This window comes from Eretmochelys imbricata, chromosome 4, assembly GCF_965152235.1.
Source record: "Eretmochelys imbricata isolate rEreImb1 chromosome 4, rEreImb1.hap1, whole genome shotgun sequence".
Taxonomy (NCBI): domain Eukaryota; kingdom Metazoa; phylum Chordata; order Testudines; family Cheloniidae; genus Eretmochelys; species Eretmochelys imbricata.
In genome coordinates, this window is record NC_135575.1 from 91,967,686 (window position 1) to 91,985,771 (window position 18,086).

At 38.1% G+C, this 18,086-nt stretch overlaps 1 protein-coding gene across 3 annotated transcripts in view; it reads right to left on the reverse strand.

The window, feature by feature from the left end:
• CEP135 (centrosomal protein 135) overlaps nt 1-18,086 on the reverse strand; it is a 105,082-nt gene that overhangs the window by 62,478 nt on the left and 24,518 nt on the right. For all 3 annotated transcript variants that reach the window (XM_077815608.1, XM_077815605.1, XM_077815606.1), the window contains exons 5-9: nt 11,850-11,991; nt 10,152-10,236; nt 4,764-4,892; nt 1,714-1,929; nt 758-823 (exon numbers count right to left, since the gene is read on the reverse strand). In XM_077815608.1, the coding sequence (XP_077671734.1) occupies nt 758-823; nt 1,714-1,929; nt 4,764-4,892; nt 10,152-10,236; nt 11,850-11,991 (638 nt within the window). The remainder of the gene's footprint in view (nt 1-757; nt 824-1,713; nt 1,930-4,763; nt 4,893-10,151; nt 10,237-11,849; nt 11,992-18,086) is intronic.

An 18,086-nucleotide genomic window follows, 5' to 3' on the forward strand; every position in this document is an offset into this window, starting at 1 on the left:
AGTCCTGATTAGGAGATTGAACAGTTTCTATATGCAAAAAATTCTCTGAGATGTCCTGCTTGGGTGTGGTGAAAATAATTATGCCATTACAGATGCTACCGAGGTTACGCAAGACCCAAATTATGCAAATTCGCACTTACGGAAAAAGTTCCATAAGCTAGAAATAGGAGGTTTTTGGGTTTTTTGGCGTAACAGTGAGGTATAAGTTTCCCACTTATGCAAAATTTGAGTTATGCGAGGCGTTCTGGAATGGAACGATTGCGTAACCCGGGGAGCGTCTGTACAAACTAAGGACTATGACATTGGGCAAGGAGAAATTATAACAAGGAAACCTCAAGGAAAAGATTGTACTCTACACAGAAATGTCCTTTGTAATACAATGTGTAGAAACAAATACAAAAAGAAAACTACAATGCTTAACCAAATTGTTTGTCTACAGAATTTTTTTCTTTCGTTTATTCAAATTTACAACATAATCATAGGATGGCTCATTCAGCTTTTTAACTTTGGAATGTACTCTCTAAGCTATTTTATTTAAGTTCTTAGATATTATAGAAAATATTCATGCCTATACACATTTTCTATTTTAAAAGAGCTAACAGATCTTTTCATTCCTGTAAATTTAACAATTTATCTCATAAGGATGAATGCATGTTAAAATATTCTATACAAGATATGATAAACAGAAAAAAAAGAAATCACAACTTAATTGGAGTTACCTGAAGAAACCTCAGTTTGAAAAGGTTGTTTTACTTACTGACTTAAATCTCGTTATTGTTTCTTCAAGATCCTGTATTTCACTATGTTTTCTTTTAATCTCTTTCTATTAATCAAAGTTAACATAATAAAAAATAAGTATTCAAAATTATAATTCCTTTAAAATCAAATATCCTTGATATTGTGTACAATATATTTTTGTGAGACATATACAACTTACTTAGAAAGTGATTTCTACATTGCTAAATTCTAAGTACATATACCCAGTAAAATGCTACATAAGCTGAACTTAATACCTAAGAATTTACTAGTCATCACTTACTTGATTGAGAGCTTGATTTCCATGTTATTTATTGAATAAAGAACAGAAGTACTGGAAAAGTCTAAAATTTGCTGCACACAGACTTATATTCCTCTTAGAACATAGAGATTAATTGCTTGATTCCTCAGATCAGAACCCTCCAAAACCAATCATCATTGTTACAAAGATCTATCTTGTCCCAGGAGTTCTTGGTCTCAGAATTTTTTTTTTTTAAAACAGTCTTCTTCCTTCTAGAAGCTAACTACTCTTTAAATAATTGTCTTGCCTAAAATAGTAAAGTGACAAAATAAGAGAAATAAACCCATTTCCATTAGCATGCTTGCTGGTCTATTTTGTGCATTTTCCTGCTCATTCTAAATAGAACAGAGAAAAAAATCTTAAACCTTAAACACAAAGCACCAAGAGATGAACCCAAACAAAGTTTTATAGAATTTTATAGTACTAGACAAAGCTTTGTGATGCCCTAGTAACAAAAATATATATTTAATCATGGTGTAAGGATAGTCACCTTTCAATGAGAAATTCTATACAACATTCTAAGTACATTTCATAGTGTTTTGATCTGTGGTAGGAAAATAATCCTTGTATCCTTTAAATGCAGATCCAACTCCTCAGACTTGAATGGGAGTTGGATCAGATCCATAACAACATAGCAAATTACAGTATTTGCTTACCTTAGCTTCCCCAATTTCCTTATCTGCAGTCTCAAGCACAATTTCTTTGTGTCTTTCCAATTGCTGTGCCAAATGGTCTATCTCACTCAGTTCTTGGCAAAGTTCTTCATTTTTATTGCTTAAATGAACCACTTCACTAGTGACATTTTGTCTGGTGTCCAAAAGGTCTTGTATGCGATTCTCAAGCTCTCTATTTGTTTGCTGAAGATATTCAACCTAAGATGTATTTATAATTAAAACAGTAATATTAAATACAAAAATGTCAAATATTATTAAAGAAGATAGTAGAATACCTCTTCCACTAATTCTGAATAACTGTACCTGCTTTACACATTAAAAACAAACTACATCTCTCCTTGTAAAAAATTGCAGTTTTTCCTATTCTTAAAATATAATAAAAGTTAACATAAAAAAAATTATTAACATGGAGTTAAGGTTGTAGGCACCAACAGTGCCTTGTGCCTTATGCTCCTTGTGCTTTACCAGAACATGAATTTAATTCCCAGAACCCAAATACTGAGAAACAAAGAAGAGTGGAATTAAGACCCACTATCACCTTTACAAGAAACTTAGGGCTAGTCTACAATAGAAGCGCTACATAGCCAGTGAAGACACTCTATGGTGACAGGAGAGAGCTCTCCCATCAGCATAATAAATCCACTTACATGAGAGATGGTAGCTATGTTGGTGGGAGAAACTCTCCCGCCAACACAGAACTGTCCACACCAGTGCTTAGGTCAGTATAATTTACGTCACTCACACCCCGGAGCCACGTAAGTTATACTGAAGTAAGTGGTAGTGTAGACCTGGCCTTAGTATTGTAATAAAAAACAAACATCAGAAAACTGGGAAGTGTATAGCCAAGCTAAGGGAGCTGGAGTATTGGGGTTGCAAGCCCGCACCATTTCTGAAGGACATTAATGAGTGAGCATCCATGTCTCCACATATTCTCCCCCTACTACAGCCTCGGGGGCATTAATGGATGGAGAATCTATGTCCCTCACAAGTCCGCACTTGCTCTCCTCTCCCCATTCCTACTATGTACCTTGACAACCCCAATACCTCTCCCCCCACCAAAGGCACTGAGGGGATATCACTACCCCCACATTCCTGACCTCCTTGAACTGCCACCCATGACACCTGTAGCGTAGGGAAGGAATTTGCCTACCTGGAGAGGAAGGATGGGCCAGTGGTCAGAGCATTAGCCTGGGACTCTTGAGACCCAGGTTTGATTCACTGCTCTGCCCTTGATTTCCTGTGTGCATGACCGTGGGCAAACCACTTCAGGTATATCTACATTTGGAGACAGGGGTGTGATTCCTAGCTTGAAGAAACATACTTGCGCTAGCCTTCATCAGGCTAGCATACTAAAAACAGAGCGTAGCCAAGGCAACATGAGCTGTGGGAAGGACTAGCTTCCCAAAGTATGTATGTAGGGTCTCCAATGGGCATGTATTCAGGGTGGCTAGCCCATCGTGCTGCCACAGCATTTTTAGCATGCTATCTCAATGAGGATACCATGAGTACATCTCCTCAGGCTGGGAATCACACCCCCATCTCAAAGTTGAAACATACCCTTAGTTTCTCTGTGCCTCAGTTCCACATCTGTAAACTGGGATAATGATACTTCTATTGTCCACGAGGGTGTTGAGAGAATAATTAAAACAAATGTTCTGAGGTGCTCAGATATTACAGTAATGGGGGCCATATAAGCTAACTACATACATAGTTATCAGCAGTGCTCCCTCTAATACGTCCCCGAGGCTCCTTAGACAAGCATTGCTAGTAGCTAGGGAAATGCGTTCCGTGGACCACAGGAGACATGGGGGATGGGGGCAGGAAAGGGGATTGGCAGTACAAAGGGAACAAAGCATGACCCATTGGTTCCCTTTATGTTATGGGGGAACTGGAGTATCAGGGAACACAGCAGAAATGGGGGGAGGGGATTAAATGGGGATATGTATATCCCCATATAGATGCCCTCATTCATTTCCCCAGGCTTAGGGGGCTCCCTCGCTAGAGTCGTCCTATAAAGCAGGAGCTGCAATCTCCACTCCATATTATCTCACTGTGCTATTACATTATGAATAAGGGGAAATAATGCAAGTTAAGACAAAATAAATGCTTCCTTTTAAGAGGTCTACTGCTGTTTTTGTTTTATCCCTCAGTACCATTTTTTAAAATAAGTACAAAGGGTTTATAAAATTGACTTCAGTGAGACAACTCACATGAGCAAAATTACCCACCTTCATGAGTGTCTGCAGGATTGCAGCCTAAATTACTCACTTCATTAATTTTGATCTTCAGTTAAACAATGTAAGCAATTTTTTACTTTTGAAACACATTTATTTTCAATTTCAGAATCTCAATTTTTCAGCATTCTTTAACTATTTAACTATTAATAGTTACTATTTAAAGTTGCTAGGTTTAATTTTAAAATTTTTCTTGAGATACTTATTTCTACTTCCTACTTAGAATTGCCTTTGCAGATTAATACTCCTGCTACACATGCTATGAACATGTGAACGTTTAGGGGGCATTTGTATGACTCAAAGGCACCACTTTTCCAGATTATCTGACCCTATGATGCCAAAGACAATGTGGTATCTACAAAGACAATGTAGTTGAAGAATCAGAGTTAACTGTAAGTAACTTCTCTTTTCAGTGTACAGTTTCAGTCCCTCACACACAGAAAACAAGATAAAGGAACGAACAAAAACTTTACTGTTTTCAAATTAGTCCAAACATCATACAGAAATTTTACAGTTTGAACATAACAAAATGAAAGTTACTAAACACAGATGTCATACCAAAATATTTTAGTCAGAAACCGAGACCTTTGGGCTATAAACTGAAACTATTCTAAACAAACATTAAGTCATTTAAAAATAAACTGGTAACAAAAGACATGATGCAATTTTAAATTAAGCATCTTAAGCTGATTTTGTTTCTAACATAAAACATACTTTTTAAAAAAAGAGGAGCTACAAGTAATTTATAGGTTGCTAGTATTTCTAAACTTGACAAACTAATGTGCATAAATGTGTTACCTGCAAATTTAAATGGGCAATAAGCTTCTCGTTACTTTTACTTCTGGATTCCAAAGATATAACATCATGAGAGCGACCACCATCCAGTGCTAGTACTAGACGTTCTATCTCTCTATCTCTCAGCTCAACCTTCAGGGAGAAAATATTTATTCCTTTTAAGTGCTTATTTATCTCCTGGCCAGTCTTGGAAAACCTCTACTATTTTTGTATACATTAAATAGATTGAATATAAAGTTGCTAGCCTTTTATTTGTCACAATAATAATAAACATACAACTAGATGATATACTGTAAGAGGAAATCTGAAAATTTAAAATCTCCAGAACATTAAAGGCAGTGACCTGGCTGGGAAAATGCCACTGCCTACTTTATTATATTTATCACTTTTAAGTTGAAAATGTTCAATATTTTAAAAGAATATTCTCCGCTCCACCACCTTATCCATCTGCAGCCCAAACCAATAATCCCACTCCCCCATTTATTTATTTATTTTTGGTAACAGTACAAGAAAAACTACAGAGTGGTTTGTGTTCATTTAAAATTAAAAGAAATGAATCTGCGGTAAAAATTAAATTTTAGAAGTTGCTTGAAAAAAATATTCTGATCAAATACATATCTTTAAAAGAGTAAATAATAGGCACAAAAAGGGAATAGAAATCGCATATGCAAAGTACAACAAAGGCACAGATCTCAGAAATTCAAGAACTCAAAATGCAAAATATATAAATGTTTTCAAAATCCAAAGCACGAGTTCAATCATGTCTTCGTTACTAATGGTTATTATGACTGACATGTATAAATTGGCAAAAAAGTGTTTTTCAAGTGTATTCCCAATGGCAAATGTTTTCCACAAGCACATTCTCATTAAAAAAAAAGTAAAAAAACCTTACTAAACAGATTCAAAAGTGAAACATCTAAGTATTGGTATTCCATAATGTGGCTTATTCATGTGCCAACGTGCTTTCTCAGACATACTACCATAGTGCCAGCTAACGCGTACAAAGGGTACCCTTAACCAATACTTTGCATCAAATGTGCTACATCAGTCAACTGTAAGCAGCATTGCTTAAACCAGTAGTTCTCAACTAGGGGTACATATATCTCTGGGGGTAATGCAGCGGTCTTCCACAGGGTACATCAACTCATCTAGATATTTGCACACTTTTACAACAATCTACATAAAAAGCACTAGCAAAGTCAGTAAAAACTAAAATTTCAGGCAGACAATGACTTGCTTATACTGTACTATACACTGAAATGGAAGTACAAAATTTATATTCCAAACTATTTATTTTATAATTATATGGAAAAATGAGAAAGTAAGCAATTTTTTCAGTAATAGTGTGCTCTGACACTTCTGTATTTCTATGGCTGATTTTGTAAGCAAATAGTTTTTAAGTACGGTGAAACTTGGGGTACACAAGAGAAATCAGACTCCTGAAAGGGCCGGGGTACAATAGTCTGGAAAGGTTGAGAGCCACTGGCTTTAACCAAATGAGGAATGTTTTTATGCATGAGTGCAAGTTATCAACATTGCAGCCACACAACAGGCATAAACAGATTGCAGTAACATTATGCTTATTTGGATAATGAAGGATTTTTGTCACCTCTAATATCCTGCACATTCCTTAGGGAAAGAAAAGAGGTTATAATTTGATTATGTCAGGTGGTCGAGTCAATGCTTCAGGCAATGGAGCAAGCTTGCTAAGGTCACTGATGCATTTACTTCTGGTGCTCCTGTAGGTACTGTCCACTTTGTTTTACAGATACCCAGATTTGCTTGTCTCAGAGGAAAATGCATTAAGATCAGAGTTTAGAAATTATTTTAAAACCAGAGAATGTCAAAGGATTTTACTTTGTAAAAGTCAGATTTAACACTGTTCTTTCCGTCCTTCCTTTTACCCAATCTGGTATTGGAAACTGATGTTTCCAAAGCTATTTGGGGAAGAATCTCTGATATCTCAGCTTGGAATAACAGAAGAACAGAGTTTCAATATGAAAAGATTTTAAGATGCCCAGTACTTTGTTCTAAACTAAACTAAATTCAAATTCTAACAAAGAATTTTATACAATCTTACCTGACCAAAAAATAAAGTAAGGGGTAAGATCATTTGAATTACCGACCTTGTCTTGAATATTTTGAAAAGCAAACTAGGAAGGAAGAAAAATGCTGTGGCAAAGGGAAGATGTGACTTTGACATGGGACATTCTCACGTTTGGTGCACTAGTATGAAAAGGTCACAGTTGGTGTGACTGGATGCAATACTCATCTAAAGACTGGAAAAAGACCAGAATTCCTGGTCAGGCCCCTATGCAGGTAGGCAATGTACAAGAAATCCAGAACAAAGACAGCTACATCTCTAACTCTCCAGACAACTAGCCTGGAAGGTAGGAACAGCAAAAGAAAATCAGCTGCTGGGACTCATGCAAGACCAACCAAAAGCACTGGGAAGTACCTGATTATAAGGAGTAGCAAGAAATCCAGGAATATACTCAATAGGAAAAAAGACTGCTTTCAGGGAGATGCCTTTTGAAACAGCCATGAATTGGTGTACCTTTGCACCTGAGGGAAGGGAGTTATTTTATCTGTTTAAGCTGCATCGTGCCCAAAGGAAAGACAATTAAGGGACTGGGTTGGCTGGATCATGGTCTGGGCAGGAGGTGAAGCAAGTGGTTGTAGGAAAGGCAGTGGATATTTCGGTCCCTGGATCTTTGGCCTGCCTTCTTTGTTTACAGCCTAAGGCTAGAGCTCTCAATACAAGGGAGAAAGGAGCTCACCATCACCTCCTTAAGTACTGTTACAGGTGATATTTGTTTGTGACCCACAAGAAAATTCAAATTAAAAACACATGCCTACAAGAATCTCCTAAGAACAAGCAATCATCACCTGTAGATTGAAACTTCTATTCCTCTTTCACTACCTTTAAATCAAAGACAAAGAAGGTCTCTGGAGAAGCTGGATACAGTTTTGCTAGCATTTCACGACAGACTGAAAATACCTCGGTTTCAGCTGGAGATAAACTCCTTTAAGAGTTATTCAGAGTTATCAGGGAAGTTAAATTGGACAAAGTATCAGAAAAAGTGTCAGACTCCAGTGTGATGTTTCTGTCATTTATGACTGTATGCAATGAGAGCCCTTGCATTTTGGGGAGGGCCTGAGAAACAATTTCGCTATTACTCTTCCACCGCAATAATCACATCACATTACTGCACAGGACTGGCATTAGAATTTTGGGAAGGACCATTAGAATGACTTTTGTATCCCTCTCTTCAAATTTTCAGGCTAACACCAAACTTCTCCGCTGTGGTAGAAGTGAAGACCAGATGATTATGATGGATAATGTGCACAGAGAGCATTAAAAACATATATTAAGGGACAATTCTCCATATATTGTAGGGACAGGGGCTGCTAGGGCTCTCGTTCATAAAGAATGGTACATACAGACTAGGTGATTTTCTCTGTCTTTTCTCCAATTTAACTAGAAAACCCCAACTAGTCAACGATATTAATGTAACTTAATCTCTCAAAATCCCATCATTTTCCCTAAAAATTTTCAGTCTCCAGGGAAGCACAATACATAAAATTAATTTAACTTAATATCTGTGCTTTTTTGCTTCTTCCCTTTCCTTATTGGTTCTTTACTTCCATCTCCACACCATTTTGTTCTCATTTCTGTCTTTGATCATTCTCTCTTTGGAAGGCAACATCTATCTATCTTCCTCTTTTTCACATTTGCTCCCATTTTGTTGTCCACTGCCTTATTTCTTCCTGAGTTACACTGTCTCTACCGCCCCCTCAAGTATTCTCTGTCCTACATATTCCACCATGCTATCCACGGTCTCCTCAAGGTCCTCCCTCAGCTCCCTTTCTAGTATTATACATGGCACTTAAGTGGTGCTTTTCAAACTAGTGATAATCACATGACTACCATTGTGGGGAAGGTTAGGATTATTACCTCCATTTTAGAAACAGAGCAACTGAGGCAGAGAGCAAGTCAGTGTGGAATACGAACTTCCCCTGCTCCCAGACCCAAGCACAAATGACTAGATCTAAGTATCTCACACTAATGAGCTACTTCTTGTGGCCTGAGGTCACACTGACTCCTCAACAGAAGAGTTGACTTAACAGCAGACAGCTGAAAGGCAGCTTTCAGCAGCCCTACCACAATCAACAACAGACCTTTCCGTCCCTTCAGAGCTACAAAAATATCTGGGGATCTTCCCCACCCCACTAAAAATTAAAGCAGGCATAGCTGCGGGTTTCATGAATCACAAAAATCAGCTGTGGGTAGCTGTTTGGTGGGCTATGAACAGCACAAGAATTTTTTTGGGTGGAGGAGGGGAATCAGTGACAAACTATCAGCCCTAGCAAGCTATTTTAACTGGTTTACATTCGCAAGGCTTTCTCTGAAAAGAGGCTTTGTGGGGGAGGGAGAGAGAGAGAGAGAGAGAGAGAGGGAATCGAGGCTAGTGGGGGAGGAACAAGGCCACATGTTTTTTCACTGTCAGAGAAAACATGGTGAAGGTAGAACTCCAAGAAAAGATTAAAATTTACCCTAAAAAATTATCAAGAATTCATCAGTTTTAGAAGAAATCCACTTTTGGATGAGAAAACTAAAATCTTAATAACCAAGACTCAGAGTAGTAGATGTTATTAAACTATTTGGTTTCAAAATATTAGTAATTTTAAGTCTGTACATATACCCTGCTCCTGAGATTTTTTTCAAGCATCAGTTCCCCATTAATTTAAACTAAGTCAATATTTTGTCATTTAGTATAATCACCTTTCTTTTTTTATTTACATATGTTTAAAAAGCCAATATTATTTATGTAAAAGATATCCTACCTATCTCTCCACATATGCAGAGTGCAAGTCTAAAAGTTGGTACTTTAGTCCAAAACAGGAATCTAAAAAACCACATATGGACTAAGAAACTGCAAAGATATTTGAATCTGGTTAGGATAAATTTTTTTAAAAATCATTTTCAAATAGATGTATGTAGTCCAAACTTAACAAAAAAATTATCTTTGATGTATTTGTACATCAAAGTGATCCTGGAATGATTTGTGCTTGTATACATACATGAAAACCTCAATTTAAAACGCATTAAGTATATGTTATTTAATGGAATCATTGATCCAAGCAGAACATAAGCAGTAGGAAAACATCTTTAAGAAAAAATCTTTGCATTAGCAATTTCATCCAGAAGTATAAAAGCAACACAGTATAGAATAGGGGTAGAATAATATTACTAATTTATGGAACTCACTCTGACCATATTTAAAGCTTAATGCTTTTCCAGTAATGTAAACATACAAATTATACACAGACTATTCCAGTGTCACTGTGGCAAAACAAAACAAAAAAATCTTGAAGTGTTTATTCTACCTGTTTGCTATAATTTTTCACCCCCCGTTCAGATATCTCCAGCTTTTCTTGCAATTCGGCTACTTCCAACTGAAGTTCATGAATTCTGAAATATATTTACAATATAGTGCATATGTTCAGATTGTGTTGTATTACTAAATGAAGCCAAACATATTCTAGTGAGATAGAGTTTCAACAGTTTTCTATAAATATTTGCTCCTTGCCCCCGCAAGAGATACATTGGACTAAACAGAAGCGTTACAGCCATGCATAATATAAGTACAGAGGCTTCAGTATGAAAAGTAGATGAGCTTTAATAAAAGAAAACCAGGAAGATATCAGAGAAAAAATTGTTTTAAATTACTAGAGCCTCATACAAGTTCAAGTTCCCAGGACAAACAAATATTCTTAATACATAACTGAAAAAGGGGGAAAAAAAATATATATATATATATATAGACAAACACCTAAGATGAGACACCTTCTCCTCAAAACTCTGCCCTCTTGGCTTCAATTCACAGTATTTGAACTAAAATTCATTTAAGGTACCATATTAGAATCTGAAGAGAAATGCTTTAAGACAATAAGCTATTCTTAAATCTCCATTGCTAGTGTGTTATACATTTATAGCATTAATCAGATAAGACAGAAAATATCATATTGCCTCTATATAAATCCATGCTACGCCCACATCTTGAATATTGCGTGCAGACCTTGTTGCCCCATCTCAAAAAAGATATATTAGAATTGTAAAAGGTACAGAAAAGGGCAACAAAAATGATCGGGGGTATGGAATGGCTTCCGTATGAGGAGAGATTAATAAAACTGGGACTTTTCAGCTTGGAAAAGAGATGACGGGGGGGAATAAGATAGAGGTCTATAAAATCATGACTGGTGCGGAGAAAGCAAATAAGGAAGTGTTATTTACTCCTTCTCATAACACAAGAACTAGAGGTCACCAAATTAAATTAATAGGCAGCAGGTTTAAACCTAACAAAATCAAGTATTTCTTCACACAACACACAGTCAACCTGTGGAACTCCTTGCCAGAGGATGTTGTGAAGGCCAAGACTATAAGAGAGTTCAAAAAGAACTAAATAAATTCATGGACGATAGGTCCATCAATGGCTATTAGCCAGGATGAGCGGGAATGGTATCCCTAGCCTCTGTTTGCCAGAAGCTAGGAAAGGGAGACAGGGGATGGATCATTTGATGATTACCTTTTCTGTTCTTTCCCTCTGAAACACCTGGCATTGGCCTCTGTTGGAAGACAGGTCTAGTTGGACCATTGCTCTGATCCAATATTGCCATTCTTATGACATACACAGAAATTAAGAATGACGTAATGTAATCTTTATTCCATATTGAGAGCACTGTCGGTCAATAAAAATGATATTCAGTGTAAAAAATAGACTGTTCTTAAAGAATATGTATTTCTTTTCCGAGAGAAATCACTTGATTGCTCTGGTGTCATTACCACAGAAATACATGAATGACTGAATCTTCACGCACTTAGATGTTCTTCTTGGCAAAAAAATTTAGAAGGGCTATAGAGTAGCAAATCAAGTGAATGTGTGATTGGTGCTGCAAAACTTCTTAGCAATGAGACATGAAATGCTATATCATGTCAAAGATTAAAGAGAGATGAGAAAAATATTGTTACAACAGCAAATATTTATTACCAACATTTCAACATTTTGAAAAAAATCTTTAAGTCACCTGTTATCAGCCACTTGAAGAAGATCTGCAACATAGGGGTCATCTGGCTGAGGAATTGGATAAGTGCTGACTCCTGAAGGAGGGACAGGTTGATCAATCTGCATGAGTTGACGCCTGAATGGAATGTTTCTTTTCCTGCCACCTAAAAATCCACGAATGCTTATTACTTGAAATTGAAGTAAAAGAGGATATTATATGTTATCTGAAGTGAAATATTCAATAGCTTGTGAATTGGTATGTTCCTCCTTTTCGTCACAGAGAACTGCCCATGAATAGAAGTCACACATTCTTGACAACATCCTTAATAAAATTCACATTAATTTTGTCTAATTCCAATTTTAAATAACCAAATATGCAGTCTGATCCAGATAAAGTCCAATGAAAGAAATTTCCCTCCATATGTTTGGCGGCCTATACTTTCTACAACACAAGCTGTAGAACTTGTTACTGTTTCACCAACCCTCACCCTCTCAACTAAGCAGTAGCTACAAGCACAAGAGCTGCTAGTAACAACATTACTGAGAAAATGTTTAAACACTTTAAATAACTTTCAGATTCTGTTATTTCTATTTGTAATATTTTCAAACAGTCTCAATAGTCATCATGTAATGTATGCAGTGTTGTCGTAGCTACGGTCGTCCCAGGATATTAGAGAAACAAGGTCGGTGAGGTAATATCTTTTACTAGAACAACTTCTGTTGGTGGGGGAGATGAGTTTTTGAGCTACACAGAGCTCTTCTTAAAGACAGAAGTTGGTCCAGAAAAGATATTACCCCATCACGTAATAATGCAAACAGAGTTCACTAACATGCAATTCCAAATTTAGTGGCTTTAGCAGAGAATTCAGTGACTGGGTTTAAAAATGCCAGCTTTGCCTTACAAAGAAATGTTAAAGCAAATTAAACCCCCATTCAATAGCGACATCTAAAACTTATATGATAAATTTTCATTAACACAATAAAAATGAATGGAAGCTGCACAACATGCAACATATTGGCCCACATTTTATTCTCTCCTCCTCCCCCTCACTTTCTGCCTTTGCTGTACATTTCAGTGGAACAAATACGGCAATTTCCTGCAACATCTTGGACAAAATGTTATTGAATTAAGTGTAAGTATCTATGGGATCTATCATACTTAACAAAAAAAGGTTATGTATTATTATGGGCTGGGATTGCATGCAACCTCTCTGAGGGATGACTACAAAGTAGAGTCCTGCAACGGACTATTTTTTTAAACCCACATCCATCCTGCTCCGCAATACCCACTCCCACTCACTCCAGTATTGTTTCTTGCATTTTTATCCCGCCTCCACCTGCAAAAACTTAGATCCTGCAAATCCCACAAAAGAGACAGATTCCCCCATGCTACTAAAACAAACAAAATTATGGCTGTCGAATAATTGCAGTTAACTCACACGATTAATTAAAAAAAATTAATCATGATTAATCAGTTTTAATAGCGCTGTTAAACAATAGACTACCGACTGGAATTTATTAAATATTTTGGATTTTTTTTTTACATTTTCATATATAATGTATTCTGTGTTGCAATTGAAATCAAAGTGTATATTAGTTTAGATTACAAATATTTGCACTGAAAAAATGATAAACAGAAGAAATAGTATTTTTCAATTCACCTCATACAAGTACTATAGTGCAAACTCTGTCGTGAAAGTGCAAATTACAAATATAGATTTTTTTGTTACATAACTGCACTCAAAAACAAAACAATGTAAAACTTTAGAGCCTACAAGTCCATGCTGTCCTACTTCTTGCTCAGCCAATTGCTAAGACAAACAAGTTTGCTTACAACCACCATTCCAGAGGACATGCTTCCATGCTAATGAAACTCGTTAAAAAAATAATGCATTAATTTAATTTGCAACTGAACTCCTTGTGGGAGCATTGTATGTCCCCTGCTCTGTTTTACCCGAATTCTGCCATATATTTCATGTTATAGCAGTCTTGGATGATGACCCAGTATGTTGTTCATTTTAAGAACACTTTCACTGAAGATTTCACAAAACGCAAAGAAGGTACCAATGTGAGATTTCTGAAGACAGCTACAGCACTCGATCCAAGGTTTAAGAATCTGAAGTGCCTTCCAAAATATGAGAGGGACGAAGTGTGGAGAATGCTTTCAGAAGTCTTAAAAGAACAACACTCCAACGCGGAAACCCGAACCACCAAAAAAGAAAATCAACCTTCTGCTGGTGGCATCTGACTCAGATAATGAAAATGAACATGCGTCCGTCTGTACTACTTTGGACTGTTATCGAGCAGAACCTGTCATCAGCGTGGATGCATGTCCCCTGGCATGGTGATTGAAGCATGAAGGGACATATGAATCTTTAGTGCATCTGGCATGTAAATATCTTGCAATGCTGGCTACAACAGTGCCATGAGAATGCCTGTTCTCACTTTCAGGTGACATTGTAAACAAGAAGTGGGCAGCATTATCTACTGCAAATGTTAACAAACTTGTTTGTCTGAGCGATTGGCTGAACAAGAAGTGAGTGAACTTGCAGACTCTAAAATTTTACATTGTTTTATTTTTGAATGCAGTTTTTTTGTACATAATGCTACATTTGTAAATTCAACTTTCATGATAAAGAGATTGAGCCACAGCACTTGTATTAGGTGAATTGAAAAATACTATTTCTTTTGGGGTTTTTTTACAGTACAAATAGTTGTAATCAAAAATAAATATAAAGTGAGTACTGTACACTTTGTATCTTGCGTTGTAATTTAAATCAATATTTGGAAATGTAGCAAACACCCAAAAATATTTAAATAAATGGTATTCTATTATTGTTTAACAGTGTGATTAAACATGTGATTAATTTTTTTAATTGCTTGACAGCCATAAAAACAACAATTGGTGAATATAAATATATATATATATATTTAACAAGTTACCATAGTTTGTTTTTTTTGCCCACCCAATTCTGCCTGCAACAAAGTACATTTTACCTGCTCCTGCTATTACGGCAGCAGGTCCTGCAGGATCCCAGTCCCTCTGCAGGGCTCTACTACACACCAATGAAAGCCCAGGCTCAAGCCTGACCCCGTGTGTCCACACACTAATTGTGCTAACCTACGTCTCGAACCAAGGGTCTCAGGTCCCTGCAGGGCTGCAGAGTCTGAGCTCGCAATAAGCTGGACCTAGGGTCCAAGCCCTATTGCTTTTCAGTGTGCAGACAGCCCCAGCTTAACTGAGGTTCTGGAAGTCCTTCGGAAGTATCCCAGAGTTCCTGCTCCCAGAGAAGCAGCGCTGCAGGCAACCAGGGCAGCAACTGGAAGCACCATTACTGCCTGGCTGAGCATACTCCCCCTTCCTGCTCCAACTACAGTGGCATCAGCTCCGGCTCCTCTTCGCTGCTGTGCAGAGCTTGCCTGGAACAAGGAGCAAAGTTGCCAGGTGCAAGGTGGCTCCCAGGATGTTGGGTGTCATCCCTCCCCTTGCTGTGCTGAGCGGGAAGTCCTGCAGTTCCCCCTACCTCCCGCTTGGTCCCCGCTCTGCTCTCTTTCCCCACACCCTCCGCCCATCCTCCCTGGGGCTTCATGTGCAGGGGCACCCAGTCTCTGCGCGCTGTGAGGACAGTGAGAGGGAGCCAGCCCCCAAACCTCTCTGCAGCCTCCCAGGGATCCCTTATCCTTACTTCCCAAGGTGTAGCAGAGGCAGGGATAAGGGATCCACAGGACATACTGCTTTGACGGAAGCAAAAAACGAACCCAGCTTAATGGAGAAAAAAGGAATTAAAAAGATGATGGAATTTTGCTAGCTGGGTAGCAACATCTGGTTAGTATTCAGATGCTTCAGTGGCAGCTAATCCTGCTCTGAGCTGGATTAATTTTTACGTTTAAAATACAGTTGCCATAGTTCACACAGAGCCTGGATTTTGGCACTTGTGAAGCATATGAAAGGAGGAAGCATATAAAAGGAAGTGGAGCTGAGTGACTCAGTTACATGACTTTACCATTCCCACTTGGATCACTGTGGGTTCAATACTTTATTTGAATAAAAACACCAGTTTTTTCTATCCATGCTAAATTTCTATTTGATAAATTTGAACCAACCCTGCCTCTGTCCCCAAGCACGTTGGCCAAGTAATAAGCAGTAAGAATATTGGATGGCAAAAAGTAAAGAAAGAATACTATTTAGAGAAATGCAAGGTTTTCTTTAGCCCAGGAGAGTGAGCTATCGGTGATGTTTCTCAACCCCATAAAGATAATACACATCATCGAATCCTGCTTGCTTTTTCATGCGAGTATTCTTGTTGAAGGAAATAAGAGTTATATCTGGGCAACGACTGAAACCAGGACTCCAGCATTTGGTTCTATAAAAAGATAAGGGATCCCCAGGAGGTGCTGGAGCACACTACACCCCAAGCCCTGGGGATGCACTTCACTGCGCACTGGGGGGGTTATGTATTTTTCCTCTGAAGCTTACATTTTATGTCAAATTTCAAACCAAAACAAAGAACAAAAACACCTTCATTAAGCATCCCATTTTAAAAATTAAGAATTGTAAAGTTCCACTTTAATAGTTTGACAGCCCTGGAGATTGATGTCCTAATTATCCTCAGAACAGGTACACATGGGTATTTTCCTGCCAATGTGACTCACCCTAGAGGTGGAGAGCCCAATTCTCACATTAGATGGTAGTTCAGTATAAAGTCTTGTCAGACTGTAGTCATTCTTCTGAGATAGTCACCAAATAAGCTTATTATACAGGGTATGTACTCATGTACTCCTTATGGGCACCTAAATCCCATCAGTAGCACCATCACAATTAGGAAACAGGGAGGGCAGTAGAGTACTGTGTTCCCACAGTACGACACATTCATAGCACTAGAATGTTGACACTGGGGGCAGATGATGTTAGGCACTCTGGGATAGGGTTACTTTGACTTCGGTTTGAGTACTGCAGTGTGGATGCCAGAGCCCAAGGTTCAAACATGGGTCAGAAAATCCTTAACCTAGAGTTAAAATGCAGTGTAGATGCTCAAGCCCAGGGTTCCCTGACATGGGTCAGCTAGCTTGAGTCCCACTAACCTTAGGCTTACATCGCTGTGTAATGTTAGGGGGAGATGTGATGTGACGCCTGAATGATCAAAGGACTATACTGAACAACATGCCAGACAAGAAGGGACTTTTGGGACAAACCTACAAAGTGAATTTCCTGGGTGTGACAGGCTGGATCACAGAAGACCCCCTGGGAACTGCCAACTGATGTGCTGGGACTACCTCTAAGCCCATTTATCCTGGCATCTTGAGACTTCGGTGCCCTGTCTTGTTTGAGCCAGACACGCTAGCCTGCTGCAAACACAGACCCAGTTCTGAACTACGTCCCCTAAAAGCTGCAGGCTTAACTGAAAACTGCTTAAGAAGTGTTCCGGTCTCCAACACTCAGATGCCCAGCTCCCAGTGGGGTCCAAACCCCAAATAAATCCGTTTTACCCTGTATAAAGCTTATACAGGATAAGCTTGTAAATTGTCCGCCCTCTATAACACTGATAGAGATATATGCACAGCTGTTTGTACCCCCCCACCCAGGTATTAATACATACTCTGGGTTAATTAATAAATAAAAAGTGATTTTATTAAATACAAAAAGTAGGATTTAAGTGGTTCCAAGTAATAACAGACAGAACAAAATAAATCACCAAACAAAATAAAATAAACCACGCAAGTCTATACCTAATACAGTAAGAAAACAATACAGACAAAATCTCACCCTCAGAGATGTTTCAATAAGCTTCTATCACAGACTGGATGCCTTCCTAGTCTGGGCACAATTCTTTCCCCTGGTTCAGTCTTTGTTCCAGCTCAGATGGTAGCTAGGGGATTTCTCGTGACTGCAGCCCCCTTTGTTCTGTTCCACCCCCTTATATTGCTTTGGCACAAGAAGGAAATCTTTTGTCTCTCTGGGTCCCCATCCCTCCTTCTAAATGGAAAAGCACCAAGTTTAAGATGGATTTCAGTACCAGGTGACATGGTCATATGTCCTGTGAGACCCCAAGCCTTCATTCCTCCCAGCCTGACTCAAAGGAAGGCCTGCAAGCAAACAGAGACATCCACAGTCAATTGTCCTGGTTAATGGGAGCCATCAAGATTCCAAACCACTATTAACGGCCCACACTTTGCATAACTACAATAGCACCTCAGAGTTTCATATTTCTAGTTTCAGATACGAGTGTGATACATTTATACAAATAGGATAACCACACTC